Raw genomic sequence first — 15,131 nt, 5'->3', positions numbered from 1 at the left:
GATCAGCAGGGCTGCCAGGCAACTGGTATTGTTTAAAAGGAAATAAATATGGCAACCTCCATATCCATCTCACTTCAGGTGTCCTTTAATATAAATGTCACTAAAAACTGACATCTAAAATGTAAAAGTGGAAACTTTACTGTATATATACACATACATACTTGTATAAATTGCATTCGATGGGAAAGTGAAAACAACTTTGCAAATTGCAAATAGTACCTATGTGGATGCCGGAGTAATGTTGGCACACGTGTGACATCACACAAGCGCCCACGTGTACACCGGCAACCACTGTATGGGTGGAGAACGGAGCCCAGAGCCAGCGGTGGACAAGGACAGGTAAAGTATAGTGCACGAGTATGGGGGTGGGGGGTTGGCAAGGGCACATTTGACATTAGGGGGGACAACGCCGGGGCTTTCATCACATTTGTCAATCATCCTGTTATCGCCCTCTGTTACCGCCGCACACCTGATCGACAATGACGACCCGCATCTTGGACAGCATGGACATGCTCTGCTAGAAATTGGTCACATACTCAATCGGGCATGCACTTGGCGGCACCGATTTTCATCTGATTCAAAAATTATAATCTAATTGGATGGTTGATCGGCCCGCCAAATCGATAGGTGTATGGCCACCTTAAGACCCATTTTTATTTTGCAATAACAGATCAAATACCGTGGAACCAAAAATCAGCACTTTTTAGGGTCTGAGTCTCTTTACTACCTCACTTATTTTGTAATAATGGTGAGTTTAACGTGGGCTGCTATGCTCAGATGAACAGTCTCTCTGATTAACTGTTCACTTAAACAGAGCCTCCTTACACCACACAGTGGTCAGCTGGAGATAAACAAAGTCTTTGATTAGCCAAAGCTGATGTTAACCAAAGTTCTTCTGAAAGGCTATTTACTGTCAGTAAGAATTTTACTCCACACCTGACCGCCAGATACCATAGCTAAGCTCAGAGTATAACAAGTCTTTCAAATACACTGGAAAGGGGTTCCTCTGTATCCCTTTGTATATCTCATTTATTATATTTTTGTTTTATCTTATTTATTTTTACTTTCGTTGAAAGCTTTAAACAAACTTGTTTTTTTCTACCCATACCTCTGCTGATCAGCAATGCTGTTTTATTATTATGCATCCGTAAGAAGTAGTAGTAGCAGCAGCAGCAGAAGCCTGGTTTTGGGTCCATCAGTATCGCTACTGACACCAAGATCTGGTCCTTTTTACCAAACTTATATCACAAATGTGCTTGGTAAGTTAAATGAATATGCAGACTTAGGGCTTGATTCACCAAGACAAATAGCATGCCTTATCAAAGTTAACACGCTTTATCAAAGTTAACATGCCTTATCAGAGTAGCATAGCGAGCGCTACGAACCCGCAGGGGCTCAGGGCAGGACGAGTGGAGTTGCCAATTAGCAGGCATAAGTTTGTATCACTCGCTATGCCACTCTAATAAGGTGTGATAACTTTGATAAGGCGTGTTATCTCTGATAAGGCATGCTATTTGTCTTAGTGAATCAAGCCCTTATGCTGGGAATACACGGTACGTTTTTTGCTAAGAATCATTCCGATAGATGCTGGAAATACACGGTACGTTTTTTGCTAAGAATCATTCCGATAGATGCCTTCGATGATAAAATTCCGACATGTCCGATGTTCCGCTCAATTCGTTTCCACACGATTTCTTATAGAAGTCAATGGAAAAAAGCTAAGAAAAACGAGTGGGAGATAAGAGAATCGAGCAGAAAATCGAATTGCTAATAGAACGCGCGCTGAATCGAACACGAAAAACGTACCGTGTATTCCCAGCATTAGAGCAGGGCTGCCCAATAGGTCGATCGTGATCTACCGGTAGATCACGACCGCCTTCTTGTTAGATTGCGGCCCCATGGCCACGTCTCAATAAATGCTGCGGCCGGCAGCTGTAGAACGTCTCGTTTTGCTGCTGGCCGCTGGCCAATAAGGATGCAGGCGAGGAGAAAGGAAGGAGACCCCTTAGCCCGCAAGAGCGCTCCTGGACCCTCAGCCACCAGAGGGCATGTTACAAGCACGCTGCCCGCTGCCCCTTAGCCGGCCAGAACGCTCCTGGACCCTCAGCCACTGGAGGGCATGTTACAAGCACGCTGCCCACCGCCCTTTAGCCCGCCAGAGCAATCCTGGACCCTCAGCCGCCGGAGGGCATGTTATAAGCATGCTGCCCACTGCCCTTTAGCCCGCCAGAGCGCTCCTGGACCCTCAGCCGCCAGAATGAGGTAGCTATCTACTACCTCCTATACTGCAGGCACATGTACCTAGCTAACTTTTACTGCAGGCACATATACCAAGCTAACCTATTGCAGGCACATATACTTAGCTAACCTATACTGCAGGCTCATATACCTGGCTAACCTATACTGCAGGCACATATACTGTACCTGGCTAACCTATACTGCAGGCACATATACCAGGCTAACCTATACTGCAGGCTCATATACCAGGCTAACCTATACTGCAGGCACATATACCTGGCTAATCTATACTGAAGGCACATGTACTGTAACTGGCTAACCTATACTACAGGCACACATACCTGGCTAACCTATACTGCAGTCTGCAGGCACATATACCTGGCTAACCTATACTGCAGGCACATATACCTGGCTAACCTATACTGCAGGCACATATACCTAGCTAACCTATACTGCAGGCACATATACCTGGCTAAACTATAGGGGGGGGGATGGGGGGGGGGCGCTAAGCTTAGTATTTGAAACGTTGATAAATCTCCTGGCCTTGGCGGATTTTAAAGTAGCTCGCGAGCTGAAAAAGTGTCCGCACCCCTGCCTTAGAGAGTAATAAGGATTGCCTCTTTTTGTGTTATCTGTAGGGTTTATAAAGTGTGTATTGAACATTTGATTGGTTTGCAAAATCTTCCACTGTAGTTATGTCTCTCTACAGAAGTGAGAATAACTGTTGGATTCCTTGAAAAGTTTGTCCAACTTTTAGCTGTCATGTTTTTACACTGCCACAGTGACACTTCCTAGTGAAAGAAGGAATATTCCTGCTATGGCTAACATGCCCACATACTATATTTTGAACATGAGACTCTGCTTTATAGTTGTAACTCTTGCTCAAGTAAAGAAGGGCTTTACCATGTTTATTGAAGATTTGTACCCACTGTGATATGCGCATGAATTAGTTAGACTGGTGCTCTCTTTTAAGATGCCCCCATTCACTCTTAGGACATGGGGAAATTCATTCACATTCACTGCTAATATTGCTAATTTATTGCCCTATTCAGTCATTGGGTCATGGCATCTGTAAAGTGGTCTACTGTGGTGAGCGTTCACGTCTAATACCTGCATGTACTGGACTATAGTTAGGAGGGACTGAGCACTATTCCTTGTGAATAATAAATCCTCTGATATAGTGGACCCTTGTGACTTTACCCTATGTTGGTGGAAATTGCCTATTCATATAACATTTATAAATGGTCATGAATTTATAAGTATGTATTTTGTTCCAGTAGTACTAGATGATGTTATTATTATTAGCAAGTTGATTTTTATGTGCTTAGCACACTCTGCCAGACCATGAAGACTAGAGGCACACATTAATATATCTTAATGAAGTATTACCATTATACAGCTAAAGCAGCACATTTTGTCTTTTGCACGCTTAGGTGATGATGTTTCCAGTGAAAAATTCCCCGAGATGAGCGTTGGAGAGGTTTCATATGTTGATGATGATGGGGTTGGCACCACGTCAGGATCGAATTTTCCAGATTTGTGCTCTCCAGCCTCTTCCAGTGATGAATTCACACCTAATGAAGAATCGCCATACAGAGCTCCCATTTATATCCCAGATGACATCCTGATACCTCCTGAGTTTGAGCTACGAGAATCAAGCATTCCTGGGGCAGGACTGGGAATATGGACAAAAATGAAAATAGCAGCCGGGGAAAAATTCGGACCTTTTGAAGGGGAACAGTGTGTGAACATTGAAAATCCTCAGCTTGGCTGGGAGGTACGTGACATTATTTATAATGGTTACTAGGATAAAAATGTGCTGTATTCTCTGTACTTTATAATTTCATTATTTATTCAAAGTAGGAAATAAATATATGAAACCATCTCTGATCAAACAACAATGGTAGGAAACTTGAGAAAACTCAGTTTCAGCATTTTGCAAGGGTTCCTAAATGCGAGCACTGGAAAAACAGCGCAGGAGATTTGGGGCGCAGCAGCCACCACCTTAGGCCGTAATAGGAATTACAGCTATAGCGGCAATCAGTGAGTAATTTGGGCACCGTAAAGAAGAAAAAACAAAACACTGTAATTTGGCCACAAGCAATAGCCCTCAACCGAATTACATCTTTCCCCCGCTATCCATGGCGGTCTGGAGGGGGAATAGCAATTAATGCCGCTGGGACTTGTGCAGGAGCATGGTGAGCCATTTATCGGCTGTACCCTGTGCCCAAATTTCCTAGCAGCTGAATAATAGGTATGCTCCTAAATGTCCCCAGTTGTAGAGTCTTGTAATGTGATAGCATCTAAAGTGGAACATTTTGATCTTCCTCCTCCCCTCTCCCCCAAAAATGTCTTACCTGACGCTATTGGAGACATTGTGAGCATGCTCTAGATTGGTGACATTTGTAGAGTGAGAAGTTCTGCTAGGAGGATGAGGTCAGTGCAGAGCTTGTGAAAGAATGTAGCAAACCTGACACATATCTGTTTATCTTAGTGATTCATCTGCAGGAAAGGCAGAAGAGGCCTCAGTGTCACGACTCCAGGGAGAGCTCTTAGCAGACACATTTTAATATTGTTAGAAGAACATTCTTTTTTGAGTACATACTTTGTGAGAGAAATATGGTAGTTACTATTGATAATCTTCTAAAAAAAAATTAGTTTCCTGGCCGTATGGCTGAGGTTTTGGCCATAATAATGTCTAAATCTCTCAGCTGGAACAAAGTATACAGTTAAGGTCTTGTGACTTTTCTGATTATTATTATTATTTTATATATTCATGTAGCATCAAAATCCTTCGTAGTGCTGAACATAGTGTAAGAATACACAATAATAGGGAGCATAGATAGAGAGGCAGCTGAACACTTGTACAATCAGGACACCCAGTGACGCAAGTACAAATACATATGATTGATGCATAGTTTAAACATTGCCAATACTAGTTCATGTTCATTTGATAAAATATACACAGAAATAGGAATCACTATGGGGATGTCGCTGACCTTGCAAGTTCACAATCTAGAGAGTGGTGGGGTGCAGTCACGAAGGGAGTAGACAATGGGGTTGAATCAGTGACAATGATCTCTATGTTTATATCTGCTTCAAGTGTGTCTGAAAGTAATATATCCAGTCAACCGATATTATTATAGCCAAATAACCAACATTTTCCAAAAGATCCACCATAGCATCTTCATGATGGATACTGCAGAGCTCATTTAGGCAGGGTTGTCCTTTATGTGTTATTGCTGTATAAAGTTATAACGTATTTTCCACCTTTATGTATGATGCACCGCTGACCTGTTCATTTATCGTTTATCTGTAACCCATTGTCTTGTGACTGTCTGTGTTATATGCACTGTTGTGCAGCACCACAGAAAATGAAGGTGCTATATAAATCCAAAATAATGATACAACTCCTGGCATGACCTGCCAAATGGCATTTAAATCAGTTATTGCAATTTGCCTATTGTACTATTTTTATTGGAAATGTAGGTGATATTTTACATTAGTTATTTTTGTGAAAATGGCCATATTGAATCACCACCACACAGAGAAGCATTACTGATTTTCTTTTTGTTTCATAAACGTATCATATATCAATTGAAAAAAAGATAAACTTAACTTTTAATGACCATTTTGTTGATCATTTGACTAAACACATTGGTTTGTAAAATATAACAACAAATATGCGCTTTTGGAAAAACAGCACTCCGTGGTTCGCGTTGTCAAATGTTAACGTGCACATTGGTTTGTACCACTGTGACTTGCTATCCAGAGAAGCACATAGTACATATATAGCTTTTACCATAGAAAAGCCGTTTCCGAAGTCCTAGCCCTGTCTGTGAATGAAGAGGGGGTTGCTATGCCGGTGGGGGTAGCAGGCAGGAAGAGGGCAGCGGGCACAGCAGCGGGGAAGGGGGTCTGCCTCCACCTTGGACCTTCCCCTCTCCCCCTCCAGCTAGTTTCTTTTAAAATCAATTGGGCAGCGAGTGGCGAGTTGGCAACTCACTCACTTCCTTGCGTTCCACCGCTCGCCGCATCACTGCCTGCAATGTCGCCCTCTGTACTTCATTGGGCGGCATTGCAGGAAGTGACGCCACGAGCGTTGGAACAAGGAAGTGAGTAAGTTCCCCACTCGCTGCCTGCTGCCCAATTGATTTTAAAAGAAACTAGCTGGAGTGGGGAAGGGGTTTCCCAGGTGAGGGTGGGGCCAACCCCCCTTCCCGCCACTTTGCCTGCTGCCCCCCTTCCTGCCTGCCACCCCCTCCAGCATGGCAGCCCCCTCCCCACCCACAGACAAATGCAAACGGATCTGAAATGTATGCTGCAAAAGGGCAGCACGGATCCGTTTGCGTTCCGGTGTGGAAAATCGGACCACAGATTCTGCAACCGTGCATAGTGTGGACTGAGCCTAACAGCCTATTGATCTTATGTATGTTTGTAAGAAGAACCCGCTGGAGCATCTTGCCCTCTCTTATGTGTAACTCCCCCACCCTTTAGATTGTAAGCCTTTGGCAGGGCCTCCCCCCCCACCCCCCCTATACTTAGTGTGTCCTTCTTGATCTTGCGATCCCAGCTATGACACCCTTCCCATGTACTAATTTGGACTTGAATTGCTGGGTGTCTGTAAAATCACCTGATCATGCCTCTTATACCCTGTTTGCATGGACAACCTTGTGCTATGTTGTGTAACTGTTTGCTACCTCTCTGTCTGTCACCCCTTGTTTACATTGTATGTATCCATATTTATTGTCCAGCATTGCGTAATATGTTGGCGCCTTATAAATACAATAAATAATAATAATAATCCTGCAAACTCATGCTAAACTCAGAAAATGTATGGATTAAGACTAAGGATGTAAATATACTGTAAATTTTACTTCCTTTACTCTGCATCCAATCACACATGCAGATTGGAATTCAGAGATATGTGAAGAGATATATGAAGAAAGCTTCCCAGCAATAATGGTTGGCTACACAGTGGAATGGAATGATCATTTCTAATAGCATTAAATTACAAAATGGCTTGTGTTGCACAGATATATGGTATTGGTATATTTCATTTTTAATAAAAGCAGAGTTACATTTTAAGGAACATTTTCTGTCCATGTGGCGTATCCTTATTGTCACCTTAGTGAATCTTTTCCTAGGTGAAAATAATGACTTAATAATTGGATCCTGGTTGAATTTGCAGACTTTGGTGCCATAGAGTCTGGAGACCTGTTTAGTTACCTTGGGCAACCTTGATTTGTCAGTGTGTTCTCCTTGTAAACCCTTCAGTAATTTTGCTAACTGATGCGTAAAAACACTGTCGATGCATTCAGCCCAGTTCCTAGCTTCAGTTTCAGCTGTTCAGTCAGCTATTGGTAAGAGAAACACACAAGAATGAATACAAGTCATGTTTCACAAACATTTGGATGCCGGCAATTAAGTGGATGGCTCTGCATTAAAGCAGTTTGTTTAGGAAACTGCTGAATAAGTAGTTTGTACAGTTTTTATATCGATGTGTTTGTTGTTTGCCAGTTTGCATGTTAATTTTGTTTTTTTGATAGCTTATGCTTATTTTTACAACTCAGATGTGTACTTTATAGAAGATTGCTATGAGGTACTCAGTGATAAGTCAATGATTAACTTGTTGGTGGCTAAAGCTACACATATACATATTCCCTTTTAAGCTGATTTAATCACTTTGATCAAATCTGCTGGAACGCTATTGCCCCCAACATCTCTCATTAATCATCTTTTGATTGATTTTGGCAGTTTATTTATCAAATGGTTGGCTGGGTATGTTTGAAATACTGTGTTAAATGAGTAGGGGGAGTAGTGAGGTGGGATCGACTTCACCATAGCATTGTACCAGGCCCGGTCTCCATGGATACAGTGGCATGTGTCATCATGTGACCCGCCAGCATGTACAGGTGGGTTACATGACGATGGATGCCACTGGAACTACAAGGATGGGAAACTTAGGAGGAAGATGAATTGTATGAGTAGCTGAAGCCTAGAGAGTTGAGCTACTTCACCTCTCCACTTCTCTTGTTGTTTTGTATGATGGGTCGGACTACTGATTACTGAAGGGTACCTTTGAAGTCGTTTGAATTCTTGATTGAGTTTTTGCTGAACTCTATGCAATATCAAGTGGTAGAGAATTGATCACCACCTGATCGCTTTCCTTTTGGGCAGGAATCTAACACTTGCCACATTGGACTGTTATCGACACATGCATGGCTAGCTTAAAGAGAAATCGTGACCAAGAATTGAACTTCTTCCCAATCAGAAGCTGATACCCCCTTTTACATGAGAAATCTATTCCTTTTCACAAATGGATCCTCAGAGGGCTCTGTATGGCTGATATTGTGGTGAAACCCCTCCCACAGGAGACAGTGAGGACCATTTTCCTGGCAGTTTCCTGTATGTGAACCTCGTTGCATTGTGGGAAATAGCTGTTTACAGCTGTTTACAACTGCCAAAAAAGCAAGCAGCAGGTACTTCCAGTGACATCACTTGCCAGCAATAAAAATATCACCATGTGATAAATGTCAGAATGTAAATCAAGGAGAGGAAAGCTTTTACAATGGGCAAACCCTGACTAAATAATGTATACATAATACATAATGTATACATAATAATTGTAAAAATGAAGAACTTTTTTATTGCATAATTTTCACTGGAGTACCTCTTTAAAAGTATTGATACGAAATGGTCACTATCTGTTTCTAGCACATTTACATAACTGTTGAAGACAATCTTGATGTTGATGTATCCTTTTGTCAAATCTTCTTCTTCTCATATGCATATTCTTGTTTCGTAAAAACACAGCAGCTGCAGTGTTGCTGGCACACCATTCCAAAAGAGCACTAAATATAGATGGCTACATATTGCAACTTTAAACTTTTGCAGTGTAGTACAGTTACTATGTCTACAGTCCAGCTTTCTGTAATGTATGTTACTCACTAATATGCCCTTGAAAGTTTATATTTAGACTGAAGAAGTGTGAACAGAATCTCAGAATTGAATAAGGGCCCCATGGCTCTCTATAGGGTGATACAGAGTTCTTATCAGAGGTGCAACTGCTTCAACAATCATACTGGTCTGATACAGCCTTTCCCCTGGACCATCCTGATGTAGATCTTTTGTGGTTATAATCTTGAAAGAGATGAAGAGAGTTCATGTTGGGTCTGATCTCTAATCAACACAGTGCTGATGTGGGCTTTGAAAAAAAGAGAATGGTACATCGATGTGTTTTGATGCTGGTTATGGTGTAGGATTGCTCACAGCATAGCCTACATGTTTTGTGTATAAAGTTATCTCTTATAACAACCCCAAATAAGCCAGGTCATTGAGGATCAGGGCCTTTATGAAGGCCACTGCTGTGTTGATATCCACAGTGCACTTAAAGAGAACCCGAGGTGGGTTTGAAGAATATTATCTGCATACAGAGGCTGGATCTGCCTATACAGCCTAGCCTCTGTTGCTATCCTAAACCCCCCTAAGGTCCCCCTGCACTCTGCAATCCCTCATAAATCACAGCCATGCTGCTGACAAACAGCTTGTCAGAGCTGGCTGTGTTTATCTCTACAGTGCCAGTCTGCTGCTCTCCCCGCCTCCTGCAGAACTCCAGTCCCCGCCTGCATCCCTTCCCTCCCTGCTGATTGGAGGGAAGGGACGGGGGCAGGGACTGGAGCTATGCAGGAGGCGGGGGAGCAGCTGAGACTGACACTACAGATGTAAACACAGCCTTACAGCATGGCTGTGATTTATGAGGGATTGCAGAGTGCAGGGGGACCTTAGTGGGGTTTGGGATAGCAACAGAGGCTGGGCTGTATAGGCAGATCCAGCCTCTGTATGCAGATAACATTCTTTAAACACACCTCGGGTTCTCTTTAAGGATGCTTGGAAATGGAAACAAGATGCTAGTTTAGTAGTCAAGTAATGGTATGCATCTGGCTAGGTGTCTTAAGTGATGTTGGTGACATCAGGCGTTGATATTTCATTTTGAAGGTTAGTTAACTGGGGACACTCAGAGAGGGAAAGAAACTATTTATTTCATCATGTGTTTGATGTGATGAAGAAAATTTCTCATCTGCTTGTAGTATGAAGCTAGTGTGTTTTCTTAAGGTATAAGGGTGCTTCATTTACTTTTACATGGAAGAAGTTAGAGAACCTTTTAGAAGACGAGACATTTTAGTGAATGGTCAACATATGGCGTAGCGCATTGCTACGGCTGCCATCCTGTGTATCATTGTGTGTATTTATTGTTGGCATTCTATAAATATAATAATAATAATAATAATACCTTCCTGACAGATGGTATCAGCATTCCTAAAGTCCCTATGTGTTTTCCTTGGGTACTTCTTTCCTCTGTTGCAGTAAAGCGGAGAACTGAACGTTTTCTGTACTTGGCCTGTAATTTTTTGAGTCTACGTTTTCTGACAAACTGATTTTTTTTCAACATGATTTTCTGATCACAACGTCACACATGAATGAGTGTGGAACAATTTAGCTATTATGAAGGTGGGCCAGACTTACACATGCGCACTTACTCCCTCCTGTGGCTGCTGTAAGCTGTACTGTGCATCACCTGTTTGCTGAATAATGTTTTTCTCAAACAGTTAAGTGCTTAGCACACACCAGAACTGAGAGGGATATGGAGGCTGACATATTTACAATGCTTTTATCTCCTTTTAAACAATGCAGATTTCCTGGCTGACCTGCTGAGCCTCTGTATTTAGCCATAGACCCTGAACAAGCATGCTTGTTTCAGATGTGTGATTCAAACACTTGTGTATCCAAAGAAATCAACAGGAGGGGCAGGTAACTGGTATTGTTTAAAAGTAAATAAATATGGCAGCCACCAGACCCTTCTCAGTTCAGTTGTACCTTAAAGAGACACTGAAGCGAAAAAAAAAATGATGATATGATTTGTATGTGTAGTACAGCTAAGAAATAAAACATTAAGATCAGATACATCAGTCTAATTGTTTCCAGTACAGGAAGAGTTGAGAAACTCCAGTTGTTATCTCTATGCAAACAAGCCATTAAGCTCTCCGACTAAGTTAGTCATGGAGAGGGCTGTTACCTGACTTTTATTATCTCAACTGTAAGTGAACTGTTTACTTTTTCTCTGCTAGAGGAGAGGTCATTACTTCACAGACTGCTCTGAAAGAATCATTTTGAATGCTGAGTGTTGTGTAATCTGCACATATTATAGAATGATGCAATGTTAGAAAAAACACTATATACCTAAAAATAAAAGTATGAGAATATTTTCTTTGCTGCTAATCTTCTAGAAATTATTCATAGTACACAACCAATTCATTATATCATATTTTTTTGCTTCAGTGTCTCTTTAAGGTCCATGAAATAGAGCCACTTCCACTATTACTTACAGTGATTGGAAAATCCAGACTAAAATCCGTGACAAATTCTTCCCCCTTTGCACACCAAGCTCACCAATTGCAGAGACCTCCACGGGTCAATGCACACTTTGCATCACCCGCAGACAAATCACAGCAACACTTGCACATGGAAGAAAGATTCTTCTAACATAGGCATTCACTCAAAACATATGTCATATATTTTTCTTAAAGCGCACCTGAAATGAGAGGGATATGGAGGCTGACATATTTATTTTCTTTTAAGCAATACCAGTTGCATGGCTAGACTGCTGATCATCTGCCTCTAATACTTTTAGCCATAGACACTGAACACGCATATAAACAGATGTTTCTGAAATTTTTGTCAAATCTGACAAGATTACCTGCATGCTTTTTTCTGGTGTGATGAAGACACTTCTGCAGCTAAATAGATCAGCAGGACTGCCAGGAAAATAAATTTGGCAGTCTCCATATACTTCTCACTTCAGGTTCCCTTTAACCACTTAAGGACTACAGTCTTAAAACCCCTTAAAGAGACTCCGTAACAAAAATAGCATCCTGTTTTTTATCATCCTACAAGTTCCAAAAGCTATTCTAATGTGTTCTGGCTTACTGCAACACTTTCTGCTATCACCATCTCTGTAATAAATCAACTTATCTCTCTCTTGTCAGACTTGTCGGCCTGTGTCTGGAAGGCTGCCAAGTTCTTCAGTGTTGTGGTTCTGCTATGAACTCACCCTTTCTGGCCCCTCTATGCACACTGCCTGTGTGTTATTTAGGATTAGAGCAGCTTCTCTCTTCTCTCTTATCTTTTACAAGCTGGATAAATCGTCCTATGAGCTGGCTGGGCTTTCACATACTGAGGAATTACAAACAAGGGCAAAGCTGTTTGCAGGAAGAAAAGAGCAGCCTGAAACTTCAGTGCATGGGGGAAAGAAACACACAAATGATCTCTTGAGATTCAAAAGGAATGCTGTATACAGCCTGCTTATGTATGGATGTATTTTTCTATGTGTGGGCATACTGTACATCAACTTACTTCCTGTTTTGGTGGCCATTTTGTTTGTTTACTAACAAACTTTTTAAAACTGTTTTTAACCACTTTTAATGCGGCGAGGAGCAGCGAAATTGTGACAGAGGGTAATAGGAGATGTCCCCTAACGCCTAGGTTCTCAACGTGTGGTACGCGTACCCCAGGGGGTACTTCTGATGGTTCCAGGGGGTACTCGGGCTTGATATACTTAACCAAGAATAACAAATTTAGAGATTTAGAAAATGATAAATCTTATTTAAACAACACCAAGTTAACATTCTAGCTAGTTAAAAACAATAGTAAATGCTTGGAAATTGTTTAGAACCAATTATCATGTACTACAATCAAATATATATTTGTCAAGGGGTACTTGTGATAATTTTTACTATGCTAGGGGGTACTTGGTGATTACTGGGTTTTAAAAGGGGTACATACCAATAAAATGTTGAGAAACACTGCCCTAACGCACTGGTATGTTTACTTTTGAGCGATTTTAACAATACAGATTCTCTTTAAGGACCAGACACTTTTTTTTCCATTCAGACCACTGCAGCTTTAACGGTTTATTGCTCGGTCATACAACCTACTATCTAAATAACATTTTTCTCCTTTTCTTGTCACTGATACAGCTTTCGTTTGGTGATATTTGATTGCTGCTGTGATTTTTAGTTATTATATTCATCAAAAAAGACATGAATTTTGTCAAAAAAATCTTTTTTTTTTAACTTTCTGTGCTGACATTTTTCAAAAAAAGTAAAATTTCTATATACATTTTTGTCTAATTTTATTGTGGTACATGTCTTTGATCAATAAATAGACACTTATTGGATTTTTTTTGTATGGGTAAAAGTTATAGCGTTTACAAACTATGGTGCAAAAAGTGAATTTCCCCAGTTTGAAGCATCTCTGACTTTTCTGAGCACCTGTCATGTTTCATGAGGTGCTAGAATTCCAGGATAGTATAAAAAACCCCCAAATGACCCCATTTTGGAAAGAAGACATCCCAAAGTATTCACTAAGAGGCATGGTGAGTTCATAGAAGATTTTTTTTGTCACAAGTTAGCGGAAAATGACACTTTGTGACAGAAAAAAAAAATTCCATTTCTGCTAACTTGTGACAAAAAAACAAATGAAATCTGCCACGGACTCAGAATGCCCCTCTCTGAATACTTTCGGGTGTCTACTTTCCAAAATGGGGTCATTTGTGTGGTGTGTTTACTGTCCTGGCATTTTGGGGGGTGCTAAATTGTAAGCACCCCTGTAAAGCCTAAAGGTGCTCATAGGACTTTGGGCTCCTTAGCGCACCTAGGCTGCAAAAAAGTGTCACACATGTGGTATCACCGTACTCAGGAGAAGTAGTATAATGTGTTTTGGGGTGTATTTTTACACATACCCATGCTGGGTGGGAGAAATATCTCTGTAAATGACATTTTTCTTTTTTTTTTTTTTGTACACACAATTGTCCATTTACAGAGATATTTCTCCCACCCAGCATGAGTATGTGTAAAAATACACCCCAAAACACATTATACTATTTCTTCTGAGTACAGCGATACCACATGTGTGACACTTTTTAGCAGCCTACGTGCGCTAAGGGGCCCAAAGTCCTTTGAGTACCTTTAGGATTTCACAGGTCATTTTGAGGCATTTGATTTCCAGACTACTCCTCACGGTTTAGGGCCCCTAAAATGCCAGGACAGTATAGGAACCCCACAATTGATCCCATTTTAGAAAGACGACACCCCAAGGTATTCCGATAGGAGTATGGTGAGTTCATAGAAGATTTTATTTTTTGTCACAAGTTAGCGGAAATTGGTTTTTATTGTTTTTTTTTCACAAAGTGTCATTTTCCACTAACTTGTGACAAAAAAATAAAATCTTCTATGAACTCATTATCAGTGGCATACTTAGGGCATTTGACACCCGGTGCTGGGTATTAAAAAAGACACTCCCCCACCATAAAAAAACCCAGCAAATGTTGCATGCTAAACGTGACACGGCGGGTAATGCCAGGTGTAGGTTTCCCCCCCCCTAACGTTGGCCTCAGTATAGTATAGTGGCCCCAGTATAGCTAACAAAAAATGGGTGTGGTTATAGGCAAAAATGGGCATGACCATGACATATGAGGGCGGAGCTAACTAATTTAAATTGAACCCGGGATAAGAGTGATATGGAGGCTGCCATATTTATTTCCTTTTAAACAATAGGCAGCCCTGCTGATCTATTTGGCTGCAGTAGTGAACTGAATTACACCAGAAACAAGCATGCAGCTAATCTTGTCAGTTCTGACGATATTGTCAGAAACCCCTGACCAGCTGCATGCTTGTTCAGGGTCTATGGTTGAAAGAATTAGATGCAGAGGACCAGCACAGCAGCCAGGCAACTGGTATTGCTTAAAAGGAGATAAATATGGTAGCCCAATATTATTCTTACCTCGGGTTCCCTTTAAAAGTGCAACACAAAGACTGTGGGCCTTTCCCCAAAAA

The 15,131-nt window shown here is 41.3% G+C and overlaps 1 protein-coding gene across 4 annotated transcripts in view; it reads left to right on the top strand.

Moving 5' to 3' along the window:
- MECOM (MDS1 and EVI1 complex locus) overlaps positions 1 to 15,131 on the top strand; it is a 732,499-nt gene that overhangs the window by 329,960 nt on the left and 387,408 nt on the right. For all 4 annotated transcript variants that reach the window (XM_068280971.1, XM_068280968.1, XM_068280970.1 and 1 more), the window contains exon 2: positions 3,672 to 4,015. In XM_068280971.1, coding sequence (XP_068137072.1) covers positions 3,672 to 4,015 — 344 coding nt within the window. The remainder of the gene's footprint in view (positions 1 to 3,671; positions 4,016 to 15,131) is intronic.

This window comes from Hyperolius riggenbachi, chromosome 4, assembly GCF_040937935.1.
Source record: "Hyperolius riggenbachi isolate aHypRig1 chromosome 4, aHypRig1.pri, whole genome shotgun sequence".
NCBI classification, from domain to species: domain Eukaryota; kingdom Metazoa; phylum Chordata; class Amphibia; order Anura; family Hyperoliidae; genus Hyperolius; species Hyperolius riggenbachi.
The sequence above is the reverse complement of the archived record's forward strand: the minus strand, read 5'-3'. Positions and strand labels throughout refer to the sequence as shown.